Source organism: Oncorhynchus gorbuscha, unplaced genomic scaffold (assembly GCF_021184085.1).
Source record: "Oncorhynchus gorbuscha isolate QuinsamMale2020 ecotype Even-year unplaced genomic scaffold, OgorEven_v1.0 Un_scaffold_2821, whole genome shotgun sequence".
NCBI lineage: Eukaryota > Metazoa > Chordata > Actinopteri > Salmoniformes > Salmonidae > Oncorhynchus > Oncorhynchus gorbuscha.
This window is the reverse complement of record NW_025747226.1, coordinates 36,963-64,576: the sequence shown is the minus strand read 5'-3', so window position 1 is coordinate 64,576 and position 27,614 is coordinate 36,963. Positions and strand designations below refer to the sequence as shown.

General features: G+C 45.9%; 1 protein-coding gene across 1 annotated transcript in view; it reads left to right on the top strand.

The window, feature by feature from the left end:
- Positions 1–9,892: 9,892 nt before the first annotated feature.
- The window catches only part of LOC124026773 (glutamate receptor 2-like), a gene marked incomplete at its 3' end in the record, with an annotated part of 43,128 nt that continues 25,406 nt past the window's right edge, over positions 9,893–27,614 (top strand). Inside the window, exons 1-3 of the mRNA XM_046339516.1 lie at positions 9,893–10,241; positions 19,843–19,983; positions 26,391–26,630. Of these exons, the coding sequence (XP_046195472.1) occupies positions 10,112–10,241; positions 19,843–19,983; positions 26,391–26,630 (511 nt within the window). The remainder of the gene's footprint in view (positions 10,242–19,842; positions 19,984–26,390; positions 26,631–27,614) is intronic.

The window sequence follows — 27,614 nt, the reverse complement described above, 5'->3', positions numbered from 1 at the left end:
GTAGAGTACCAGACCTAACCATAACCCTGACCATAGACCCCATAACCCTGTAGAGTACCAGACCTAACCATAACCCTGTAACCAGATCTAACCACAACCCTGTAGACCAGACCTAACCACAACCCTGTAGAGTCCCAGACCTAACCATAACCCTGTAGAGTACCAGACCTAACCATAACCCTGTAGACCAGACCTAACCATAACCCTGTAGAGTACCAGATAACAACCATAACCCTGTAGAGTACCAGACCTAACCATAACCCTGTAGAGTACCAGACCTAACCATAACCCTGTAGAGTACCAGACCTAACCATAACCCTGTAGAGTACCAGACCTAACCACAACCCTGTAGACCAGACCTAACCATAACCCTGTAGACCAGACCAGACCATAACCTGTAGAGTACCAGACCCTAACCCCTGTAGACCAGACCTAACCATAACCCTGTAGAGTACCAGACCTAACCATAACCCTGTAGAGTACCAGACCTAACCACAACCCTGTAGACCAGACCTAACCATAACCCTGTAGAGTACCAGACCTAACCATAACCCTGTAGAGTACCAGACCTAACCACAACCCTGTAGAGACCAGACCTAACCATAACCCTGTAGAGTACCAGACCTAACCATAACCCTGTAGAGTACCAGATCTAACCATAACCCTGTAGAGTACCAGACCTAACCATAACCCTGAAGAGTACCAGACCTAACCATAACCCTGTAGAGTACCAGACCTAACCATAACCCTGTAGAGTACCAGACCTAATCACAACCCTGTAGACCAGACCTAACCATAACCCTGTAGAGTACCAGACCTAACCATAACCCTGTAGACCAGACCTAACCATAACCCTGTAGAGTACCAGACCTAACCATAACCCTGTAGAGTACCAGACCTAACCACAACCCTGTAGACCAGACCTAACCATAACCCTGTAGAGTACCAGACCTAACCATAACCCTGTAGAGTACCAGACCTAACCACAACCCTGTAGACCAGACCTAACCATAACCCTGTAGACCAGACCTAACCATAACCCTGAAGAGTACCAGACCTAACCACAACCCTGTAGACCAGACCTAACCATAACCCTGAAGACCAGACCTAACCATAACCCTGAAGAGTACCAGACCTAACCATAACCCTGTAGAGTACCAGACCTAACCATAACCCTGTAGACCAGACCTAACCATAACCCTGTAGACCAGACCTAACCATAACCCTGAAGACCAGACCTAACCATAACCCTGAAGAGTACCAGACCTAACCATAACCCTGTAGAGTACCAGACCTAACCATAACCCTGTAGAGTACCAGACCTAACCATAACCCTGTAGACCAGACCTAACCATAACCCTGTAGAGTACCAGACCTAACCATAACCCTGTAGAGTACCAGACCTAACCATAACCCTGTAGAGTACCAGACCTAACCATAACCCTGTAGAGTAAGACCTAACCATGTAGACCAGACCTAACCATAACCCTGTAGAGTACCAGACCTAACCATAACCCTGTAGACCAGACCTAACCATAACCCTGTAGAGTACCAGACCTAACCATAACCCTGTAGAGTACCAGACCTAACCATAACCCTGTAGAGTACCAGACCTAACCATAACCCTGTAGAGTACCAGACCTAACATAACCCCCCTGTAGTACCAGACCTAACCATAACCCTGTAGAGTACCAGACCTAACCATAACCCTGTAGAGTACCAGACCTAACCATAACCCTGTAGAGTACCAGACCTAACCATAACCCTGTAGAGTACCAGTTCTAACCATAACCCTGTAGACCAGACCTAACCATAACCCTGTAGACCAGACCTAACCATAACCCTGTAGAGTACCAGACCTAACCATAACCCTGTAGAGTACCAGACCTAACCATAACCCTGTAGAGTACCAGACCTAACCATAACCCTGTAGAGTACCAGACCTAACCATAACCCTGTAGAGTACCAGACCTAACCATAACCCTGTAGAGTACCATATCTAACCATAACCCTGTAGAGTACCAGACCTAACCATAACCCTGTAGACCAGACCTAACCATAACCCTGTAGAGTACCAGGACTACCTAACCATAACCCTGTAGAGTACCAGACCTGCTCCAACCATAACCCTGTAGAGTACCAGACCTGTTAACCATAACCCTGTAGAGTACCAGACCTAACCATAACCCTGTAGAGTACCAGACCTAATCATAACCCTGTAGAGTACCAGATCTAACCATAACCCTGTAGGTACCAGCCCTAACCATAACCCTGTAGAGTACAGACCTAACCATATAACCCTGTAGAGTACCAGACCTAACCATAACCCTGTTTGGGAGTACCAGACCTAACCATAACCCTGTAGAGATACCAGACCTAACCATAACCCTGTAGAGTACCAGACCTAACCATAACCCTGTAGAGTACCAGACCTAACCATAACCCTGTAGAGTACCAGATCTAACCATAACCCTGTAGAGTACCAGCCCTAACCATAACCCTGTAGAGTACCAGACCTAACCATAACCCTGTAGAGTACCAGACCTAACCATAACCCTGTAGAGTACCAGACCTAACCATAACCCTGTTGACCAGGAGGAGACAACCCGGTTTCTGGAGAGCTGCAGGTACTGTAGGATTTTGTCCCAACTAGGCACCACACAGAGTAATTGAATCGTTCAGTGATTTCCTAAATTCATCACACCTCGGCCCTCATTTATCAATCAGGCACATATCTGTGCGTAAACCATGCATGGGATCATTTCTACGCAATGTGTGAGACTTCATAAATATGAACATTTGCTTGAGTAAATACAGACATGACCATGCATAGACATAGTGGTGGAATAAGGGAACTGCTTGTGTAGAATGTACATACAGACATGACCATGCATAGACATAGTGGTGGGCTTTATATTTGTAGAGATCGTGTTTATAGAGGCAGGTGGGCTTTATATTTGCAGAGATCGTGTTTATAGAGGCAGGTGGGATTTATATTTGTAGAGAACGTGTTTATAGAGGCAGGTTCTGCATTTTGCAGAGAACGTGTTTATAGAGGCAGATGCTGCATTTTGCAGAGAACATGTTTATAGAGGCAGGTGGGATTTATATTTGCAGAGAACGTGTTTATAGAGGCAGGTGGGATTTATATTTGCAGAGATCGTGTTTATAGAGGCAGATGGGATTTATATTTGCAGAGAACGTGTTTATAGAGGCAGGTGGGATTTATATTTGTAGAGATTGTGTTTATAGAGGCAGGTGGGATTTATATTTGTAGAGAATGTGTTTATAGAGGCAGGTGGGATTTATATTTGCAGAGAACGTGTTTATAGAGGCAGGTGGGATTTATATTTGTAGAGATTGTGTTTATAGAGGCAGGTGGGATTTATATTTGTAGAGAACGTGTTTATAGAGGCAGGTGGGATTTATATTTGCAGAGAACGTGTTTATAGAGACAGGTGGGATTTATATTTGTAGAGAACGTGTTTATAGAGGCAGGTGGGATTTATATTTGCAGAGAACGTGTTTATAGAGGCAGGTGGGATTTATATTTGCAGAGAACGTGTTTATAGATGCAGGTGGGATTTATATTTGCAGAGAACGTGTTTATAGAGGCAGATGGGATTTATATTTGCAGAGAACGTGTTTATAGAGGCAGGTGGGATTTACATACAGATTACTTACAGTGGCAGCTTGTTGATTAGCATCTCACAGCATCTCACAGCTTGTTGATTAGCATCTCACAGCATCTCACAGCTTGTTGATTAGCATCTCACAGCTTGTTGATTAGCATCTCACAGCTTGTTGATTAGCATCTCACAGCTTGTTGATTAGCATCTCACAGCTTGTTGATTAGCATCTCACAGCATCTCACAGCTTGTTGATTAGCATCTCACAGCATCTCACAGCTTGTTGATTAGCATCTCACAGCATCTCACAGCATCTCACAGCTTGTTGATTAGCATCTCACAGCATCTCACAGCATCTCACAGCTTGTTGATTAGCATCTCACAGCTTGTTGATTAGCATCTCACAGCTTGTTGATTAGCATCTCACAGCTTGTTGATTAGCATCTCACAGTCATCAGTGAGACAATGCCATTACCTATCCAACCTCTTGTTTTGGCAATGGGCACTTACAGTGGCAGCTTGTTGATTAGCATCTCACAGCTTGTTGATTAGCATCTCACAGCTTGTTGATTAGCATCTCACAGCTTGTTGATTAGCATCTCACAGTCATCAGTGAGACAATGCCATTACCTATCCAACCTCTTGTTTTGGCAATGGGCACTTACAGTGGCAGCTTGTTGATTAGCATCTCACAGCTTGTTGATTAGCATCTCACAGCTTGTTGATTAGCATCTCACAGCTTGTTGATTAGCATCTCACAGCATCTCACAGCTTGTTGATTAGCATCTCACAGTCATCAGTGAGACAATGCCATTACCTATCCAACCTCTGGTTTTGGCAATGGGCACTTACAGTGGCAGCTTGTTGATTAGCATCTCACAGCTTGTTGATTAGCATCTCACAGCTTGTTGATTAGCATCTCACAGCTTGTTGATTAGCATCTCACAGCTTGTTGATTAGCATCTCACAGCTTGTTGATTAGCATCTCACAGTCATCAGTGAGACAATGCCATTACCTATCCAACCTCTGGTTTTGGCAATGGGCACTTTCAGTGGCAGCTTGTTGATTAGCATCTCACAGCTTGTTGATTAGCATCTCACAGCATCTCACAGCTTGTTGATTAGCATCTCACAGCTTGTTGATTAGCATCTCACAGCTTGTTGATTAGCATCTCACAGCATCTCACAGCTTGTTGATTAGCATCTCACAGCTTGTTGATTAGCATCTCACAGCATCTTGATTAGCATCTCACAGTCATCAGTGAGACAATGCCATTACCTATCCAACCTCTGGTTTTGGCAATGGGCACTTTCAGTGGCAGCTTGTTGATTAGCATCTCACAGCTTGTTGATTAGCATCTCACAGCATCTCACAGCTTGTTGATTAGCATCTCACAGCTTGTTGATTAGCATCTCACAGCTTGTTGATTAGCATCTCACAGCATCTCACAGCTTGTTGATTAGCATCTCACAGCATCTCACAGCTTGTTGATTAGCATCTCACAGTCATCAGTGAGACAATGCCATTACCTATCCAACCTCTGGTTTTGGCAATGGGCACTTACAGTGGCAGCTTGTTGATTAGCATCTCACAGCTTGTTGATTAGCATCTCACAGCATCTCACAGCTTGTTGATTAGCATCTCACAGCTTGTTGATTAGCATCTCACAGCTTGTTGATTAGCATCTCACAGCTTGTTGATTAGCATCTCACAGTCATCAGTGAGACAATGCCATTACCTATCCAACCTCTGGTTTTGGCAATGGGCACTTACAGTGGCAGCTTGTTGATTAGCATCTCACAGCTTGTTGATTAGCATCTCACAGCTTGTTGATTAGCATCTCACAGCTTGTTGATTAGCATCTCACAGCTTGTTGATTAGCATCTCACAGCATCTCACAGCTTGTTGATTATCATCTCACAGCTTGTTGATTAGCATCTCACAGCTTGTTGATTAGCATCTCACAGCATCTCACAGCATCTCACAGCTTGTTGATTAGCATCTCACAGCATCTCACAGCATCTCACAGCATCTCACAGCATCTCACAGCTTGTTGATTAGCATCTCACAGCTTGTTGATTAGCATCTCACAGCTTGTTGATTAGCATCTCACAGCTTGTTGATTAGCATCTCACAGCTTGTCGATTAGCATCTCACAGCATGTTGATTAGCATCTCACAGCATCTCACAGCTTGTTGATTAGCATCTCACAGCTTGTTGATTAGCATCTCACAGCTTGTTGATTAGCATCTCACAGCATCTCACAGCTTGTTGATTAGCATCTCACAGTCATCAGTGAGACAATGCCATTACCTATCCAACCTCTGGTTTTGGCAATGGGCACTTACAGTGGCAGCTTGTTGATTAGCATCTCACAGCTTGTTGATTAGCATCTCACAGCATCTCACAGCTTGTTGATTAGCATCTCACAGCATCTCACAGCTTGTTGATTAGCATCTCACAGCCATCAGTGAGACAATGTGATGAGTTCAGACTCAGAGTCCTAAGCTTGTTGATGAGCTCAGAGGGGACAATGGTGTTGAACGCTGAGCTGTAGTCAATGAACAGCATTCTCACATAGGTGTTCCTCTTATCTACAGTAGGTGGGTGAGGGCACTATGGTGTTGAACGCTGAGCTGTAGTCAATGAACAGCATTCTCACATAGGTGTTCCTCTTATCTACAGTAGGTGGGTGAGGGCACTATGGTGTTGAACGCTGAGCTGTAGTCAATGAACAGCATTCTCACATAGGTGTTCCTCTTATCTACAGTAGGTGGGTGAGGGCACTATGGTGTTGAACGCTGAGCTGTAGTCAATGAACAGCATTCTCACATAGGTATTCCTCATATCTACAGTAGGTGGGTGAGGGCAGTGTGGAGAGCAATTGAGATTGCGTCATCTATGGATCTGCTCAGGCGGTCTGCACATTGGAGTGGGTCTAATCAGAGGGAGATGGTGGATGAAGATAAAGTCTGGTGACGATCGTGGAGCCACTGGACCTCTCCATCTCAATGTATAGCACCCACTTAGGGTTAGCACACACAGCTCAGAGTAGTAGCACCCACTTAGGGTTAGGGTTAGCACACACAGCTCAGAGTAGTAGCACCCACTTAGGGTTAGGGTTAGCACACACAGCTCAGAGTAGTAGCACCCACTTAGGGTTAGGGTTAGCACACACAGCTCAGAGTAGTAGCACCCACTTAGGTGATACCTCACCACACACAGCTCAGAGTAGTAGCACCCACTTAGGGTTAGGGTTAGCACACACAGCTCAGAGTAGTAGCACCCACTTAGGGTTAGGGTTAGCACACACAGCTCAGAGTAGTAGCATCCACTTAGGGTTAGCACACACAGCTCAGAGTAGTAGCACCCACTTAGGTGATACCTCACCACACACAGCTCAGAGTAGTAGCACCCACTTAGGGTTAGGGTTAGCACACACAGCTCAGAGTAGTAGCACCCACTTAGGTGATACCTCACCACACACAGCTCAGAGTAGTAGCACCCACTTAGGGTTAGGGTTAGCACACACAGCTCAGAGTAGTAGCACCCACTTAGGTGATACCTCACCACACACAGCTCAGAGTAGTAGCACCCACTTAGGGTTAGGGTTAGCACACACAGCTCAGAGTAGTAGCATCCACTTAGGGTTAGCACACACAGCTCAGAGTAGTAGCACCCACTTAGGGTTAGGGTTAGCACACACAGCTCAGAGTAGTAGCACCCACTTAGGTGATGCCTCACCACACACAGCTCAGAGTAGTAGCACTCACTTAGGGTTAGGGTTAGGGTTAGGGTTAGGGTTAGTTCCTTACTGAGACCTAGACAACCAGGTGAGGGGATTTCCTTACTGAGACCCCAACAACCAGGTGAGGGGAGTTCCTTACTGAGAACTAGACAACCAGGTGAGGGGAGTTCCTTACTGAGACCTGGACAACCAGGTGAGGGGAGTTCCTTACTGAAACCTAGACAACCGGAAGAAGAGGGAGGGACGGCCCCAGCAGTCAGCTGGCTCAGGCACCGGGGCAACAGGAAGAAGAGGGAGGGACGGCCCCAGCAGTCAGCTGGCTCAGGCACCGGGGCAACAGGAAGAAGAGGGAGGGACGGCCTCACTGGGTGAAGCAGTCAGCTGGCTCAGGCACCGGGGCAACAGGAAGAAGAGGGAGGGACGGCCCCAGCAGTCAGCTGGCTCAGGCACCGGGGCAACAGGAAGAAGAGGGAGGGACGGCCCCAGCAGTCAGCTGGCTCAGGCACCGGGGCAACAGGAAGAAGAGGGAGGGACGGCCCCAGCAGTCAGCTGGCTCAGGCACCGGGGCAACAGGAAGAAGAGGGAGGGACGGCCCCAGCAGTCAGCTGGCTCAGGCACCGGGCAACAGGAAGAAGAGGGAGGGACGGCCTCACTGGGTGAAGCAGTCAGCTGGCTCAGGCACCGGGCTACAGGAAGAAGAGGGAGGGACGGCCCCAGCAGTCAGCTGGCTCAGGCACCGGGGCAACAGGAAGAAGAGGGAGGGACGGCCCCAGCAGTCAGCTGGCTCAGGCACCGGGGCAACAGGAAGAAGAGGGAGGGACGGCCCCACTGGGTGAAGCAGTCAGCTGGCTCAGGCACCAGGGCAACAGGAAGAAGAGGGAGGGACGGTCCCAGCAGTCAGCTGGCTCAGGCACCGGGGCAACAGGAAGAAGAGGAGGGACGGCCCCAGCAGTCAGGGCACCGGGGCAACAGGAAGAAGAGGGAGGGACGGCCCCAGCAGTCAGCTGGCTCAGGCACCAGGGCAACAGGAAGAAGAGGGAGGGACGGCCCCAGCAGTCAGCTGGCTCAGGCACCGGGGCAACAGGAAGAAGAGGGAGGGACGGCCCCAGCAGTCAGCTGGCTCAGGCACCGGGGCAACAGGAAGAAGAGGGAGGGACGGCCCCACTGGGTCAGCTGGCTCAGGCACCGGGCAACAGGAAGAAGAGGGAGGGACGGCCCCAGCAGTCAGCTGGCTCAGGCACCGGGCTACAGGAAGAAGAGGGAGGGACGGCCCCAGCAGTCAGCTGGCTCAGGCACCTTGGGGCAACAGGAAGAAGAGGGAGGGACGGCCCCACTGGGTGAAGCAGTCAGCTGGCTCAGGCACCTTGGGGCAACAGGAAGAAGAGGGAGGGACGGTCCCAGCAGTCAGCTGGCTCAGGCACCGGGTGGAAGAAGTGGGAGGGAGCAGTCAGCTGGCTCAGGCACCTTGGGGCAACAGGAAGAAGAGGGAGGGACGGCCCCACTGGGTGAAGCAGTCAGCTGGCTCAGGCACCTTGGGGCAACAGGAAGAAGAGGGAGGGACGGTCCCAGCAGTCAGCTGGCTCAGGCACCGGGGCAACAGGAAGAAGAGGGAGCAGAAGGAGCAGAAGCACCAGCAGTAGTGCCACAAACATCTGCTGTTTAGATGGTGTTTAATGAGAGCAACTGGGGTTGCAGCACGAAGGAATCCCTCAGCAGATCGCATAATGGAGGTCCGATCCTATTTGGAGGAGCAGATCCTCTGAGCTGGTGGAAGAACAAGGCCTCTGTCTACCCACGGCTTACTAAAGTCATGACAGGGAGACTCTGCATAGTGGCCACATCCGTTCCCTCTGAGAGGGTCTTCTCGAAATCGGGATAAATAATTACTGAGAGAAGAAACCGCTGCTGGTTTTAACATGGAAACAAAGAAGAGAGAAAAGAGGGACCAGTTTAATGTTTTAAGTGGGATGCTGCAGTTTTAACATGGAAACAAAGAAGAGAGAAAAGAGGGACCAGTTTAATGTTTTAAGTGGGATGCTGCAGTTTTGCACATTGTTATTGCAATATTCTATTATGCTGATTGTATTCGTTTTGAATTGTTGGATTTATATGCACTTTGTTTATATACATTAAAAAGTTTAAGTGCAAATGTTTAATAGCATTCTTTTTCATTACAAACCAATGCATTTTTTAAATATATTGTGGTTAAGGTAGAGTATGATTTCATTTAATAATTTAATTAGAATTGTTTTAACACCAATCATAGTCAAACTATCGCAAAGTGTTTGACTTGAGAAAATACAAAACACATATTTTTTAAAGAGTCGTTTGGGAGCCAAAAGAGAGCTGAGCAGAACGATCCGGCTCACTGAAAAGAGCCGGAATGCCCATCAGTAATGTGGACTGTTTCCCCAACAACCTGACTCGGCTGCTCTCGGCTCTTTCCGTTCTCATCGGTATTCCGAAACTGTACGCGCGCCTCATAAAGAGAGAGAGAGAGAGAGAGACAGACAGACACAGAGAGAGAGACAGAGATCCGCAGAGCTGGAGCGATCTTCCCACGACCGAACCGCTACAGGACCTGAGACCAGTGCATTAGACACGCAACCCCCTGCTGTGGGTTCCCTCCGCTGTCCGGTAACCAGGCCGCCATGCTGACCGTCTGATTAGCCGTCGGTGTGCCTGTCTGGAGGAACTGACCGTTATTCGGTGTACTGGGCCGTTATTCAGTGGATGTATGTCGACGCCTCTCGGTATGAAATGTCTGAACTAACAACGATGAGGAATCTGCTGCTCGTGTTTCTCCTAACTGTCATCTGCTTGAGACGCGAGGCGCTCTGCGGTTCTCCCAGTGTTCAGATCGGTAGGTACATTCATATATATTACATATTGAAAATAAATTATTCATATAACATATAAATATATATATTGCATTAGACAGTGGTCTATGTTGTCTCCGTGTACTGACACGTAGTGTGGTTATTAGCCTGCCTAACACTGGAGCGGTGGTTTCATCTGCATTACACTGCATCTGAGATGGCGGGAGGGAGAAACGGGGGAGGAGGGAGAGACAAGGGGGAGAAGGAGAGGGAAAGAGAGGAGAGCAAGAGGGAGATAATGAGGAAGGAGAGAGAGAAGGGGAATTAAGGAGAGAGTGAGTGATGGGGTATATATAAGCTATTGAGAAGGCAGAAGGGTTCCAGGCCTGGTCTTTAAAACAGATTTAAATATGCTATTATTAATGATCAGGTCTGCTTCCTGCTGCATTATCATGGACGACAGAACTGGGTATCATACCAGGCCTTGATTAGGATTTTTATTGGTATTATTATGATTATTATTATACAGTAACAGCAGTCAGGGATTCAAGGCCTGTTCCAGACAACCTCACAGTGACTTATCATAGACTGATAGTTAAATAGGTCTGTTTCAGTTCAATATGGCAGTTTTAGTTCAATATATCTATTTCAATTAAATGTGTCTGTTCAGTTAAATGTGGATGGCCGTTTCAGTTCATTATGAATGGCAGTTTCAGTTCATTATGCATGGCTGTTTCAGTTCATTATGCATGGCAGTTTCAGTTCATTATGCATGGCAGTTTCAGTTCATTATGAATGGCAGTTTCAGTTTTATGTATGGCAGTTTCAGTTCATTATGTTTCAGTTCATTATGCATGGCAGTTTCAGTTCATTATGCATGGCAGTTTCAGTTCATTTTCAGTTCATTATGCATGGCAGTTTCAGTTCATTATGAATGGCAGTTTCAGTTCATTATGCATGGCAGTTTCAGTTCATTATGCATGGCAGTTTCAGTTCATTATGCATGGCAGTTTCAGTTCATTATGAATGGCAGTTTCAGTTCATTATGCATGGCAGTTTCAGTTCATTATGAATGGCAGTTTCAGTGCATTATGCATGGCAGTTTCAGTTCATTATGCATGGCAGTTTCAGTTCATTATGAATGGCAGTTTCAGTTCATTATGAATGGCAGTTTCAGTTCATTATGCATGGCAGTTTCAGTTCATTATGAATGGCTGTTTCAGTTCATTATGGCTGTTTCAGTTCAATATGGCAGTTTCAGTTCAATATGGCTGTTTCAGTTCAATATGGCTGTTTCAGTTCAATATGGCTGTTTCAGTTAGATATGGATATCTGTTTCAGTTCAATTGTCACAAGTTTAGAGAGGTGTAGGCAGGAGGCAGTCGCAGGTTTAGAGAGGTGTAGCCAGGAGGCAGTTGCAGGTTTAGAGAGGCGTAGCCAGGAGGCAGTCGCAGGTTTAGAGAGGTGTAGGCAGGAGGCAGTCGCAGGTTTAGAGAGGTGTAGGCAGGAGGCAGTCGCAGGTTTAGAGAGGTGTAGCCAGGAGGCAGTCGCAGGTTTAGAGAGGTGTAGGCAGGAGGCAGTCACAGGTTTAGAACTACTGAATTTATTAAAGCAGCATTTCTAAAAGTGGGATGAAACCCAAAGTGATAAATAATAAAGTCCTCAGGAATAGTAGGAGAGATTCCTCTCAGGAAAACAAGCAACATGGACAATGACCGACAAAGACAAACGACAGAGGGAGTATATATACAGTGATAAAGTGAGGATTGAAACCAGGTGCGTGTAATGATGACGAGACCGGGGTTGATGAAGGGCGTTTTCCATCAGCAGGTTCGGCAGCAGCTTTTTTACATTTAATTTTTAATTTAACCTTTTATTTAACTAGGAAAGTCAGTTAAGAACAAATTCTTATTTACAATGATGGCATAACCGGGACGACACTGGGCCAATTGTGCACCGGCCTATGGGACTACCAATCACAGCCGGTTGTGATACAGCCCGGCGACGCCGAACGCCTGAGCTGGACAGGAGGGGAGCCAAAGCGAAGGCTGGTGTGTCAGTACCCCATCCTGAGGCGCTGCCCCGGCAGCAGGGCGCCGGTGACATTCGGGACGACCCCGGAGACACGTGCAGGTCGGTCGGGACCACGCCTCCCGAATGAGAGAACGGTCCAGGATGTCCCGCGCCGGAACCCAGCACCTCTCTTCGGGACCCTACCCCTCTCAGTCGACCAGGTACTGGAGAGACATGACACCGTGAGTCCAACAGGCTGCGGACGGAGTACGCCGGGGCATGTGTTCTCCCTTCCATGTTCTGTGTCTCCAGGACAACGCATCAACCTTGACATTCTTAGATTCTTAGAGGGTAAAGTCAAACCTGGCGAGTAATAGGGCCCTCCTGGCCTGACGTGGGTTCAGCCTCTTTGCTGCTTGAATATACTCTAGGTTCCCGTGGTCCATCCAAACAATGAATGGGTGTTGTGCACCCTCCAGCCAGTGCCGCCATATCTTGACGGCCAGCAACTCACGATCCCCCACATCGTAATTCCGCCCCCGCAAGAGACAGCTTCCGTGAGTAGAAGGCGCATGGATGGAGTTTAGGCGTTGATCCAGTGGAACCAGGCAGTAGGTCGATAGTGCAGTCCGATGGGCAATGAGGGAGCAGGAATGTGGCATGAGTCTTCAAAAAATCCACTTGTAGGTCCCAGTACTCTTCCGGGATAGGTCCGGACTTTCCACAGAGGTGGCACAGATAGACACAGAGAGACACCTCCCATGACACTCCTGCAACCAACCCAACAACCTCTCTGTCCACAATATTCTGGGGTTATGCAACTGTAACCAGGGGAAACCTAAAACTGCGGGGTGTGCAGGAGAGTCTAAGATGAGGAAAGTGATGCTTTCATGGTGGTTGTGAGCAACTGTGATGGAAATGGGAATCATGGTCTGGCACACCAGTCCAGTACCTAGGGGACAGTTGTCTAGGGCATGGACTGGGATAGGGGGTTGTAAAGGGACTAGAGGAATGCGTAATGATAAGGCCACTGACTGGTCTAGGAAATTGACTGCAGAACCTGAGTCTACTAGTCCAGGAAGGTGACAGGAAGGAGGACGGGCTGGGTGGACAGAGAGGAGCAAGGCACGGCCATGCCTACCTGGGAAGGTGCAGGAGTGCTCCTCGGCCTGTCGCTTCCTCGCCTGTTTCTCCTTCTGGAACAGGTATTCCAGGGGTGGTCCGACTCGTCGCAGTATGAGCAGAGACCCTGTTGACGGCGGTGTTGACGTTCTTCGGGGACAAGGTGCGCCGTGCCCACCTCCATGGGCTCAGTCTCGCTGGAGGTTCCTGGAAGAGACCCGAACCCCAGGGATAGGCGACGACGGGCACGTAGGAGATTATCCAGGCGGATGGCCATGGCGGTGAGCTGGTCCAGCATGAGGTCCAGCTCGGTCTGGACATCCATCAGTAGCCAGCTGCGGAAAGCGTCAACAAGGTCCGGTCAGAGTGTACTCAGGCGCTTTCCTGGACCCTTGGCGTAGACGGAGGAGATGCTCACCTCACTCTCGGCCCTCTGTAAGATGGTCGAAAACAGCACGGAAGAGTTGGGTGAAGTTCTCATAGGACTGCACTTCTGGACCGTCCCTCTCCCAGACGGCGTGCTCCCACTCCAGAGCCCGGACTGTCAGCACCGAGATCACCAATGCCAGGTCACACAGCAGAAGAAACCCCATACAGTGAGCTTGGGTGCCGTCAAACCACTCGGGGAGGGGCAGGTGGACGTTGCTGATCGGACTGGGTGATGTAGATGGTGTTGGGGTGGCTGGAACGACCTTGCAGAGCTGGGAAGGTGGTGGTGTAGCCTGTAGCTGGTGTACGGTCTGGAGCAACTCGTCCATGGCAGTCCCTAGGTGCTCCAGGCATGAGACGTGGTGTAGGAGCTTCTCTCCTATAGTGGAGAGGTTGGGATGTCCTGCTGCTTCCTGTTCTCTTGGGTCGGTCATTCTGTCACAAGTGTAGAGAGGAGTAGGCAGGAGGCAGTCACAGGTTTAGAGTGGAGTAGGCAGGTGGCAGTCACAGGTTTAGAGAGGAGTAGGCAGGAGGCAGCCACAGGTTTAGAGAGGAGTAGGCAGGAGGCAGTCACAGGTTTAGAGAGGAGTAGGCAGGAGGCAGTCACAGGTTTAAGGAGGAATAGGCAGGAGGCAGTCACAGGTTTAGAGAGGAGTATGCAGGAGGCAGTCACAGGTTTAAGGAGGAGTAGGCAGGAGGCAGTCACAGGTTTAGAGAGGAGTATGCAGGAGGCAGTCACAGGTTTAGAGAGGAGTAGGCAGGAGGCAGTCACAGGTTTAGAGAGGAGTATGCAGGAGGCAGTCGCAGGTTTAGAGAGGAGTAGGCAGGAGGCAGTCACAGGTTTAAGGAGGAGTAGGCAGGAGGCAGTCGCAGGTTTAGAGAGGAGTAGGCAGGAGGCAGTCACAGGTTTAGAGAGAGGAGCAGGCAGGAGGCAGTCACAGGTTTAGAGAGGAGTAGGCAGGAGGCAGTCACAGGTTTAGAGAGGAGTAGGCAGGAGGCGGTCACAGGTTTAGAGAGGAGACAAATGACAGAGGGAGTATATAAACAGTGATAAAGTGAGGATTGGAACCAGGTGCGTGTAATGATGACGAGACAATTGATGAAGGGAGTTTTCCATCAGCAGGTTCAGTTCATGAAGGCAGGCGACGCCGAGTTTTGAACTGGACAGGAGGAGCCAAGGAAGGTGGTGTGAGTCAATATGGAAGGCTGTTTCAGTTCAATATGGCTGTTTCAGTTCAATATGGCTGTTTCAGTTCAATATGGCTGTTTGAGTTAGGTATGGAAGGCAGTTTCAGTTCAATATGGATGTTTCAGTTCAATATGGCTGTTTGAGTTAGGTATGGAAGGCTGTTTCAGTTCAATATGGATGTTTCAGTTCAATATGGCTGTTTGAGTTAGGTATGGAAGGCTGTTTCAGTTCAATATGGATGTTTCAGTTCAATATGGCTGTTTGAGTTAGGTATGGAAGGCTGTTTCAGTTCAATATGGCTGTTTCAGTGTTTGAGTTCAATATGGCTGTTTCAGTTCAATATGGCTGTTTGAGTTAGGTATGGAACGCTGTTTCAGTTTAATATCAATGGCAGTTTCAGTTCAATATGGCTGTTTCTGTTCAATATGGCAGTTTGAGTTAGATAAAGAAGGTTGTTTCAGTTCAATATGAATGGCAGTTTCAGTTCATATGAATGGGCAGTTTCAGTTCATTATGAATGGCAGTTTCAGTTCATTATGAATGGCAGTTTCAGTTCATTATGAATGGCAGTTTCAGTTCATTATGAATGGCAGTTTCAGTTCATTATGAATGGCAGTTTCAGTTCATTATGCATGGCAGTTTCAGTTCATTATGCATGGAAGTTTCAGTTCATTATGCATGGCAGTTTCAGTTCATTATTTCAGTTCATTATGCATGGCAGTTTCAGTTCATTATGCATGGCAGTTTCAGTTCATTATGCATGGCAGTTTCAGTTCATTATGAATGGCAGTTTCAGTTCATTATGCATGGCAGTTTCAGTTCATTATGCATGGAGTTTCAGTTCATTATGCATGGCAGTTTCAGTTCATTATGCATGGCAGTTTCAGTTCATTATGCATGGCAGTTTCAGTTCATTATGCATGGCAGTTTCAGTTCATTATGCATGGCAGTTTCAGTTCATTATGAATGGCAGTTTCAGTTCATTATGCATGGCAGTTTCAGTTCATTATGAATGGCAGTTTCAGTTCATTATGCATGGCAGTTTCAGTTCATTATGCATGGCAGTTTCAGTTCATTATGCATGGAAGTTTCAGTTCATTATGAATGGCAGTTTCAGTTCATTATGCATGGCAGTTTCAGTTCATTATGCATGGAAGTTTCAGTTCATTATGCATGGCAGTTTCAGTTCATTATGGAAGTTTCAGTTCAAGTTTCAGTTCATTATGAATGGCAGTTTCAGTTCATTATGTTCATTCATTATGCATGGAAGTTTCAGTTCATTATGCATGGAAGTTTCAGTTCATTATGTTTCATTATGCATGGCAGTTTTATGCAGTTCAATTATGGGCTGTTTCAGTTCAATTATGGTTGTTTCAGTTAGATATGGATAGCTGTTTCAGTTCAATATGGTTGTTTCAGTTAGTATGGATAGCTGTTTCAATATGGCTGTTTCAGTTCAATATGGCTGTTTCAGTTCAATATGGCTGTTTCAGTTCAATATGGCTGTTTGAGTTGGATATGGAAGGCAGTTTCAGTTCAATATGGATGTTTCAGTTCAATATGGCTGTTTGAGTTAGGTATGGAAGGCTGTTTCAGTTCAATATGGCTGTTTCAGTTCAATATGGCTGTTTCAGTTCAATATGGCTGTTTGAGTTAGGTATGGAAGGCTGTCTCAGTTTAATATCAATGGCAGTTTCAGTTCAATATGGCTGTTTCTGTTCAATGTGGCAGTTTGAGTTAGATAAAGAAGGTTGTTTCAGTTCAATATGAATGGCAGTTTCAGTTCAATATGGCTATTTGATTTAGATATGAATGGCAGTTTCAGTTCAATATGGCTGTTTGAGTTAGATATGATGGCTGTTTTGGTTCAATAAGGCTGTTTCAGTTCAATATGGATGGCTGGTTCAGTTCAATATGGCGGTTTGAGATAGATATGGAAGGTTGTTTCAGTTCAATATGGCTGTTTGAGTTATATGGATGGCTGTTTCAATTCAATATGAATGGCAGTTGCAGTTCAATATGGCTGTTTAAGTTCAATATGGCTGTTTGAGTTAGATATGGAAGTCTGTTTCAGTTCAATATGGCAGTTTCAGTTCAATATGGCTGTTTCAGGTCAATATGGCTATTCGAGTTGGATATGGGAGGCTGTTTTAGTTCAGGTTCAATAAGGATGGCTGATTCAGTTCAATGTGGCTGTTTCAGTTAGATATGGGTGGCTGTTTCAGTTCAATATGGTTGTTTCAGTTCAATATGGCTGTTTCAGTTCAATATGGCTATTTGAGTTGGATATGGGAGGCTGTTTTAGTTCAGGTTCAATATGGTTGTTTCAGTTCAATAAGGATGGCTGTTTCAGTTCAATATGGATGGCTGTTTCAGTTCAATATGGACGGCTGTTTCAGTTCAATAAGGATGGCTGTTTCAGTTCAATATGGATGGCTGTTTCAGTTCAATATGGACGGCTGTTTCAGTTCAATATGGCTGTTTAAGATAGATATGGAAGGCTGTTTCAGTTCAATATGGATGGCTGTTTCAGTTCAATATGGATGGCTGTTTCAGTTCAATATGGATGGCTGTTTCAGTTCAATATGGCTGTTTCAGTTCAATAAGGATGGCTGTTTCAGTTCAATATGGACGGCTGTTTCAGTTCAATATGGACAGCTGTTTCAGTTCAATATGGAAGGCTGTTTAAGTTCAATATGGAAGGCTGTTTCAGTTCAATATGGATGGCTGTTTCAGTTCGATATGGACGGCTGTTTCAGTTCAATATGGAAGGCTGTTTCAGTTCAATATGGACGGCTGTTTCAGTTCAATAAGGACGGCTGTTTCAGTTCAATATGGATGGCTGTTTCAGTTCAATATGTCTGTTTCAGTTCAATATGGAAGGCTGTTTCAGTTCAATATGGATGGGTGTGTAGCTATGTAGACATTCAACCAGATAATCATACTCCCTGGTTGCATCTCCAGCCATCACCATGTCCTGAGACTGAGACAGGTGATGGATAGGGATGTGTTTACATTGCACCATTTACAACCCATTTCCATGATCTCCAGCACCACCCCAACATCAACATACTGGATGTGAAAACACTTTCTATGTTTTGCAGAACAAACAGTTAGAAGATAAATGTTCCCAATGACATCATCTGAAAACAGTTGTTACTTCATCTGGTGGGTTTCATCATGTGATTTGAACTCTGAGCAGGCAACGTTGACTTTACATTGGATGGTTTACATATGGCTGTTTCACATATGGCTGTTTCAGTTCAATATGGCTGTTTCAGTTCAATATGGCTGTTTCAGTTCAATATGGCTGTTTCAGTTCAATATGGCTGTTTCAGTTCAATATGGTTGTTTCAATAATATATGCCATTTAGCACTTCAATATGGCTGTTTCAGTTCAATATGGTTGTTTCAGTTCAATATGGCTGTTTCAGTTCAATATGGCTGTTTCAGTTCAATATGGCTGTTTCAGTTCAATATGGATGGCTGTTTCAGTTCAATATGGTTGTTTCAGTTCAATATGGCTGTTTCAGTTCAATATGGCTGTTTCAGTTCAATATGGCTGTTTCAGTTCAATATGGTTGTTTCAGTTCAATAAGGATGGCTGTTTCAGTTCAATATGGATGGCTGTTTCAGTTCAATATGGACAATATGGCTGTTTCAGTTCAATATGGATGGCTGTTTCAGTTCAATATGGATGGCTGTTTCAGTTCAATATGGACGGCTGTTTCAGTTCAATATGGCTGTTTCAGTTCAATATGGATGGCTGTTTCAGTTCAATATGGCTGTTTCAGTTCAATATGGATGGTCATGGAAATATGTAGATGTTGATGCAGCTGAATCAGGCTGTTTCAAAGAAGATCTCTGTTTAATACAGACAGAATCAGAGTGTTTCTAAACATTCTCTCTGTTTAATACAGACAGAATGAGAGTGTTTCTAAACATTCTCTGTTTAATACAGACAGAATCAGAGTGTTTCTAAACATTCTCTCTGTTTAATAAAGACAGAATCAGTGTTTCTAAACATTCTCTCTGTTTAATACAGACAGAATCAGTGTTTCTAAACATTCTCTCTGTTTAATACAGACAGAATCAGTGTTGTTTCTAAACATTCTCTCTGTTTAATACAGACAGAATCAGTGTTTCTAAACATTCTCTCTGTTTAATACAGACAGAATCAGAGTGTTTCTAAACATTCTCTCTGTTTAATACAGACAGAATCAGTGTTTCTTAACCAAGCATTCTCAGAAAGTTGAACCACAGAAGGCAGGGAAACAACATACAGAGAACTGCCAGACTAGCTAGATAACCAGCTAAACATTCTCCCAGAGAACTGCCAGACCGGCTAGATATCCAGCTAAACATTCTCCCAGAGAACTGCCAGACCGGCTAGATATCCAGCTAAACATTCTCCCAGAGTACTGCCAGACCGGCTAGATATCCAGCTAAACATTTTCCCAGAGAAAGTTGAGACCGGCTAGATATCCAGCTAAACATTCTCCCAGAGAACTGCCAGACTAGCTAGATATCCAGCTAAACATTTTCCCAGAGAACTGCCAGACTAGCTAGATATCCAGCTAAACATTCTCCCAGAGAACTGCCAGACTAGCTAGATATCCAGCTAAATATTCTCCCAGAGAACTGCCAGACTAGCTAGATAACCAGCTAAACATTCTCCCAGAGAACTGCCAGACTAGCTAGATATCCAGCTAAACATTCTCATTCTGTGTGTGTGTGTGTGTGTGTGTGTGTGTGTGTGTGTGTGTGTGTGTGTGTGTGTGTGTGTGTGTGTGTGTGTGTGTGTGTGTGTGTGTGTGTGTGTGTGTGTGTGTGTGTGTGTGTGTGTGTGTGTGTGTGTGTGTGTGTGTGTGTGTGTGTGTGTGTGTGTGTAGGAGGGCTGTTCCCACGCGGTGCTGATCAGGAATATAGTGCGTTCCGGATTGGAATGGTCCAGTATGGAACCCAGGACTTCCGCCTCACTCCTCACATAGACAACCTGGAGGTTGCCAACAGCTTCGCTGTCACCAACTGCTGTGAGTAACACACACACACAGACACACACAGACACACATGGGCAGGGGAGTGAAGGGGTGGAGGGATGAGGGTACCCTGCATGATGCTTGGGGCAGTCCGCTGCCTGTTTGTAGGACGGTTGGTCAGAAGAGAGAGCAGGTCCAGCCTCTCCTGGGGGAAAGTGAGTGCTATTGCCATCAAGTAGGCTGGGGTTTTGTGGACTGAGTTGGTGGATGGATGTCCATCAGTGGAGGCTCCTCAGAGGAGGAAGGGGAGGACCATCCTACTCAGTGAATTTCAGAAAAATACAAATAGTGAAACATTAAAAAGGTTATATTTTTTTAGATAAAACTATACTAAATATATTAATATTTCACCAAATAATTGATTAGAACACACTGTTTTGCAATGAAGGTCTACAGTAGCCTCACCAGTACTCTGTAGGGTAGCACCATGGTGTAGCCGGAGGACAGCTAGTGTCTGTCCTCCTCTGGGTACATTGAATTCAATACAAAACCTAAGAGGCTCATGGTTTTCACTCACTTCCATAGACTTACACAGTAATTATGACAACTTCCAGAGGACGTCCTCCAACCTATCAGAGCTCTTGCACCATGAACTGACATGTGTTCCACCCAATCAAAGGATCAGAGAATGAATCTAGTACTGAAAGCATCTCTCTAGCAAAGAGAGAGAAAGACAATAGTTAAACAGTTTTTTACACATTCATTTCTTCCTAAATTAAGGAGAAGCTAGAGAGACAGAGACAGAGGAGAGCTAGATATATTTTGTAGTATATACAGTTTGTAAGGGTTTTCTTCCACTGGACTAGAAGCTAGAGAGACAGAGGAGAGCTAGATATATTTTGTAGTATATACAGTTTGTAAGGGTTTTCTTCCACTGGACTAGAAGCTAGAGAGACAGAGGAGAGCTAGATATATTTTATACAGTTGAAGTCGGAAGTTTACATACTGTCATGCCTTAGTTATCTTTGTTTTCTTTATTATTTTGGTTCGGTCAGGGTGTGACACACACACCTTTGCCAAATACATTTAAACTCAGTTTTTCACAATTCCTGATATTTAATCCTAGTAAAATCCCCTGTCTTAGGTCAGTTAGGATCACCACTTTATTTTAAGAATGTGAAATGTCAGAATAATAGTAGAGAGAATGATTTATTTCGGCTTTTATTTCTTTCATCACATTCCCAGTGGGTCAGAAGTTTACATAACCTCAATTAGGATAAAATGTTTTGGGTATCCTTCCACAAGCTTCCCACAATAAGTGGGAATTTCGGCCCATTCCTCCTGACAGAGCTGGTGTAACTGAGTCAGGTTTGTAGGCCTCCTTGCCCGCACACGCAGTTCTGCCCACAAATTTTCTGTAGGGTTGAAGTCAGGGCTTTCTGATGGCCACCCCAATTCCTTGACTTTGTTGTCCTTAAGCCATTTTGCTTCGAAAGTATGCTTGGGGTCATTGTCCATTTGGAAGAACCATTTGCGACCAAGCTTTAACTTCCTGACTGATGTCTTGAGATGTTGCTTCAATATATCCACATCATTTTCCACCCTCATGATGCCATCTATTTTGGGAAGTGCACCAGTCACTCCTGCAGCAAAGCACCCCCACAACATGATGCTTCACGGTTGGGATGGTGTTCTTCGGCTTGCAAGCCCCCCCTTTCCCCCCTTTTCCTCCAAACATAACGATGGTCATTAAGGCCAAACAGTTAAATTTGTATTTTATCAGACCAGGACATTTCTCCAAAAGTACGATCTTTGCCCCCATGTGCAGTTGCAAACCATAGTCTGGATTTTTTATGGCGGTTTTGGAGCAGTGGCTTCTTCCTTGCTGAGCGGCCTTTCAGGTTATATCGATATAGGACTTGTTTTACTGTGTATATAGATACTTTTGTACCTTTTTCCTCCAGCATCTTCACAAGGTCCTTTCCTGTTGTTCTGCGATTAATTTGCACTTTTCGCACCAAAGTACATTCATCTGGGACACTGTAAAGTCCATGGAGAATAAGAACACCTCCTCCCAGCTGCCCACTGCACTGAAGATAGGAAACACTGTCACCACTGATAAATCCACCATAATTGACCATTTCAATAAGCATTTTTCTACGGCTGGCCATGCTTTCCACCTGGCTACTCATACCCCGGTCAACAGCACTGTACCCCCCAACAGCAACTCGCCCAAGCCTTCCCCATTTCTCCTTCTCCCAAATCCGTTCAGCTGATGTTCTGAAAGAGCTGCAAAATTTGGACCCCTACAAATCAGCCGGGCTAGACAATCTGGACCCTTTCTTTCTAAAATTATCTGCCGAAATTGTTGCCACCCCTATTACTAGCCTGTTCAACCTCTCTTTCGTGTCGTCTGAGATTCCCAAAGATGGGAAAGCAGCTGCGGTCATCCCCCTCTTCAAAGGGGGGGACACTCTTGACCCAAACTGCTACAGACCTATATCTATCCTACCATGCCTTTCTAAGGTCTTCGAAAGACAAGTCAACAAACAGATTACCGTGTACTTATATCTGTGTTCTCTGTTTGTCTGTTGCCAGTTCTTCTTGTTTTTCAAGTCAACCAGCATTTTGTCTCTTGTTTTTTCCAAGTCTCTCTTTTTCTCGCCCTCCTGGTTTTGACACTTGTCTGTCCTGACCACCTGCCTGACCACTCTGCATGCCCCTGACACTGTACCATTGCCTCTACTCTGGATTATCGATCCCTGCCTGCCTTGACATGTCGTTTGCCTGCTGTAATAAACTTTGTTACTTCAACACAGTCTGCATTTGGGTTTTACCTGGAAACCTGAGAGCAACAAGTAACCAGCATATATGAGAACTCCTTCAAGACTGCTGGAAAAGCATTCCAGGTGAAACTGTTGAGAGAATGCGAAGAGTGTACAAAGCTGTCATCAAGGCAAAGGGTGGCTACTTTGAAGAATCTCAAATATAAAATATATTTAGATTTGTTTAAAACTTTTTTGGTTACCAGATGATTCCATATGTGTTATTTCATAGTTTTGATGTCGTCAATATTATTCTACAACGTAGAAAATAGTACAAAAATAAAGAAAAACCCTTGAATGAGTAGGTGTGTCTTTTGACTGGTACTGTATATACTGTATATACTGTATACTGTATATATATATTTTTATGTTTATGTTTCATCTCATTTACTTAGTTACTTAGCTAGCGAATGCAGATAGCTAGTTTAGCCTACTCAAACACCCGGTTCAAACTGAGAGTGTTGCTATGTTAGCTAGCTGACTATGGCTATTGTTAGAATTGCATCAATTCTAATCTGGTATCAGGATAAATATGACAATGAGTCACCTATTGTATACTATGTATTTTTTATCAGCTAAGCAATACAGTGCCTTGCGAAAGTATTCGGCCCCCTTGAACTTTGCGACCTTTTGCCACATTTCAGGCTTCAAACATAAAGATATAAAACTGTATTATTTTGTGAAGAATCAACAACAAGTGGGACACAATCATGAAGTGGAACGACATTTATTGGATATTTCAAACTTTTTTAACAAATCAAAAACTGAAAAATTGTGTCCCCGCCTCTTGGCGCTTCTGTTGATAGATGTAACTGTTGCTGTGAAGAACATCCATGCTCTCATGCTCCATACCGTTATCTCGCACCTGGCTCCTGTTGCTCCTGTGCTCTACTCTGCTCTACTGTAATATACTCTGCTCTGCTCTGTAATCTGCTCTACTCTGCTCTAGTCTGCTCTGTGCTCTACTCTGCTCTTGTCTGCTCTGTGCTCTACTCTACTCTACTCTGCTCTGTGCTCTACTCTGCTTTACTCTGCTCTGTGCTCTACTCTACTCTACTCTGCTCTGTGCTCTACTCTGCTTTACTCTGCTCTGTGCTCTACTCTGCTCTACTCTGCTCTGCGCTCTACTCTGCTCTAGTCTGCTCTGTGCTCTACTCTGCTCTACTCTGCTCTGTGCTCTACTCTGCTCTAGTCTGCTCTGTACTCTACTCTGCTCTACTCTGCTCTGTGCTCTATTCTGCTCCGTGCTCTACTCTGCCCTGTGCTCTACTCTGCTCTACTCTGCCCTGTGCTCTACTCTGCTCTTTGCTCTACTCTACTCTGCTCTACTCTGCTCCGTGCTCTACTCTGCCCTGTGCTCTACTCTGCTCCGTGCTCTACTCTGCTCTGTGCTCTACTCTACTCTGCTCTGTGCTCTACTCTGCTCTGCTCTGTGCTCTACTCTGCTCCGTACTCTACTCTACTCTACTCTGTGCCCTACTCTTCTCTTCTCTACTCGGCTCTGTGCTCTACTCTGCTCTACTCTGCTCTACTCTGCTCTGTGCTCTACTCTGCTCTACTCTGCTCTGCTCTGTGCTCTACTCTGCTCTGTGCTCTACTCTGCTCTACTCTGCTCTGTGCTCTACTCTGCTCTACTCTGCTCTACTCTGCTCTACTACAGTGTTGTAATGGAGACCAGGTCATGTCTGACTGATGCTCTACTACAGTGTTGTAATGAAGACCAGGCCATGTCTGATTGATGCTCTACTACAGTGTTGTAATGGAGACCAGGCCATGTCTGACTGATGCTCTACTACAGTGTTGTAATGGAGACCAGGCCATGTCTGATTGATGCTCTACTACAGTGTTGTAATGGAGACCAGGCCATGTCTGACTGATGCTCTACTACAGTGTTGTAATGGAGACCAGGCCATGTCTGACTGATGCTCTACTACAGTGTTGTAATGGAGACCAGGCCATGTCTGATTGATGCTCTACTACAGTGTTGTAATGGAGACCAGGCCATGTCTGATTGATGCTCTACTACAGTGTTGTAATGGAGACCAGGCCATGTCTGACTGATGCTCTACTACAGTGTTGTAATGGAGACCAGGCCATGTCTGACTGATGCTCTACTACAGTGTTGTAATGGAGACCAGGCCATGTCTGACTGATGCTCTACTACAGTGTTGTAATGGAGACCAGGCCATGTCTGACTGATGCTCTACTACAGTGTTGTAATGGAGACCAGACCATGTCTGACTGATGCTCTACTACAGTGTTGTAATGGAGACCAGGCCATGTCTGACTGATGCTCTACTACAGTGTTGTAATGGAGACCAGGCCATGTCTGACTGATGCTCTACTACAGTGTTGTAATGGAGACCAGACCATGTCTGACTGATGCTCTACTACAGTGTTGTAATGGAGACCAGGCCATGTCTGACTGATGCTCTACTACAGTGTTGTAATGGAGACCAGGCCATGTCTGACTGATGCTCTACTACAGTGTTGTAATGGAGACCAGGCCATGTCTGACTGATGCTCTACTACAGTGTTGTAATGGAGACCAGGCCATGTCTGACTGATGCTCTACTACAGTGTTGTAATGGAGAAAAGGAGAAGGCCGATGGAACAGCGGTTAGAACGGCTGACTGAGCCTAACCCCCCCCCCCTCTCATATACACACACACAAACTAAAGCAGAGCCCTGTTTTCAGCCAATGCCTGCCTCTCTCTGCCTGCCTCTCGGCCAAGGAGCCTTAGTTAAAACTGGGACACAGCGAGACACACAGAGCCAGCCAACCCCCCCCACACACACACACACAGTAAGGTGTAGTCCCTCAGTAATGCAACCATGTCGTCTCTCTCTCTCTCTCTGCTCAATGGCGTAAAAGCGGTCTGTGTCTCATGACAAAGCAGGAAGGTAACACTGTTTTTCCTTAAGAGAATAAAGGAATCAGGGCGCTGAAGTAGGACAGCTAAATATACTCACACACACACACACACTCTAACAGACACACACACACACTCTAACACACACACACACACACACACACACACACACACACACACACACACACACACACACACACACACACACACACACACACACACACACACACACACACACACACACACACACACACTCTAACAGACACACACACACACTCTAACAGACACAAACACAGGTGTAGGCGCGCGGGCACACACACACACCCTCAATCACAACCGCTAGTGATAGGGTTAGCATGGTGCTAGTGATAGGGTTAGCATGGTGCTAGTGGTATGGTTAGCATGGTGCTAGTGGTAGGGTTAGCATGGTGCTAATGATAGGGTTAGCATGGTGCTAGTGATATGGTTAGCATGGTGCTAGTGGTAGGGTTAGCATGGTGCTAGTGATATGGTTAGCATGGTGCTAGTGATAGGGTTAGCATGGTGCTAGTGATATGGTTAGCATGGTGCTAGTGATATGGTTAGCATGGTGCTAGTGATAGGGTTAGCATGGTGCTAGTGATATGGTTAGCATGGTGCTAGTGGTAGGGTTAGCATGGTGCTAGTGGTAGGGTTTGCATGGAGCTAGTGATGGGATTAGCATGGTGCTAACCAACCCTCTCTCTCTCCCTCTCCCTCCCCATCTCCCTCTCTCTCTCTGCAGTTTGTTCCCAGTTCTCCAGGGGTGTCTATGCCATCTTTGGTTTCTATGACAAGAAGAGTGTGAACACCATCACGTCTTTCTGTGAGACCCTCCACGTGTCCTTCATCACACCGTCCTTCCCTGCTGATGGACTCAATCAGTTTGTCCTTCAGATGAGACCCGACATCAAGGGACCTCTGGTCAGCTTAGTGGAGTATTACAAGTGGGACAAGTTCGCCTACCTCTATGACAGTGACAGGGGTGAGTCTGCTACCATCTATTCATACAGCGCATTCAGAAAGTATTCAGACCCTTTGACTTTTTACACATTTTGTTATGTCACAGGCTTATTATAAAATGGATTAAATGGTTTTTTCTCCCCATCAAACTATACACAATACCCCATAATGACAAAGCAAAAACAGGTTTTTCGAAATGTTTGCAAATGTATTATAAATACCAACTCAAATATCAGATGTACATAACTATTCAGACCGTTTACTCAGTACTTTGTTGAAGACCCTTTGGCCTCGAGTCTCCTTGGGTATGGTGCTATATAAGCTTGGCACAAGCTTACTCCCATTCTTCTCTGCAGATCCTCTCAAGCTCTGTCAGGTTGGATGGCGAGTGTCGCTGCACAGCTATTTTCAGGTCTCTCCAGAGATTTTAGATCGAGTTCTGGGCTCTGACTGGGCCACTCAAGGACATTCAGAGACTTGTCTCGAAGCCACTCCTGCATTGTCTTGGCTGTGTGCTTAGGGGCGTTGTCCTGTTGGAAGTTGAACCATCACCCTAGTCTGAGGTCCTGAGCACTCTGGAGCAGGTTTTCATCAAGGACCTCTCTGTACTTTGCTCCGTTCATCTTTCCCTCGATCCTAACTAGTCTCCCAGTCCCTGCCACTGAAAAACATCCCCACAGCATGATGCTGCCACTGTAGGGATGGTGCCAGGTTTTCTCCAGACGTGACGCTTGGCATTCAGGCCAAAGAGTTCAATCTTGGTTTCATCAGACAAGAGAATCTTGTTTCTCACGGTCTGAGAGTCCTTTATCTGACACAACGGTAGTGGGTAGTAGTATAGAGCCAGTTCAGGACACAACGGTAGTGGGTAGTAGTATAGAGCCAGTTCAGGACACAACGGTAGTGGGTAGTAGTAGGGAGCCAGTTCAGGGTACAACGGTAGTGGGTAGTAGTATAGAGCCAGTTCAGGACACAACGGTAGTGGGTAGTAGTATAGAGCCAGTTC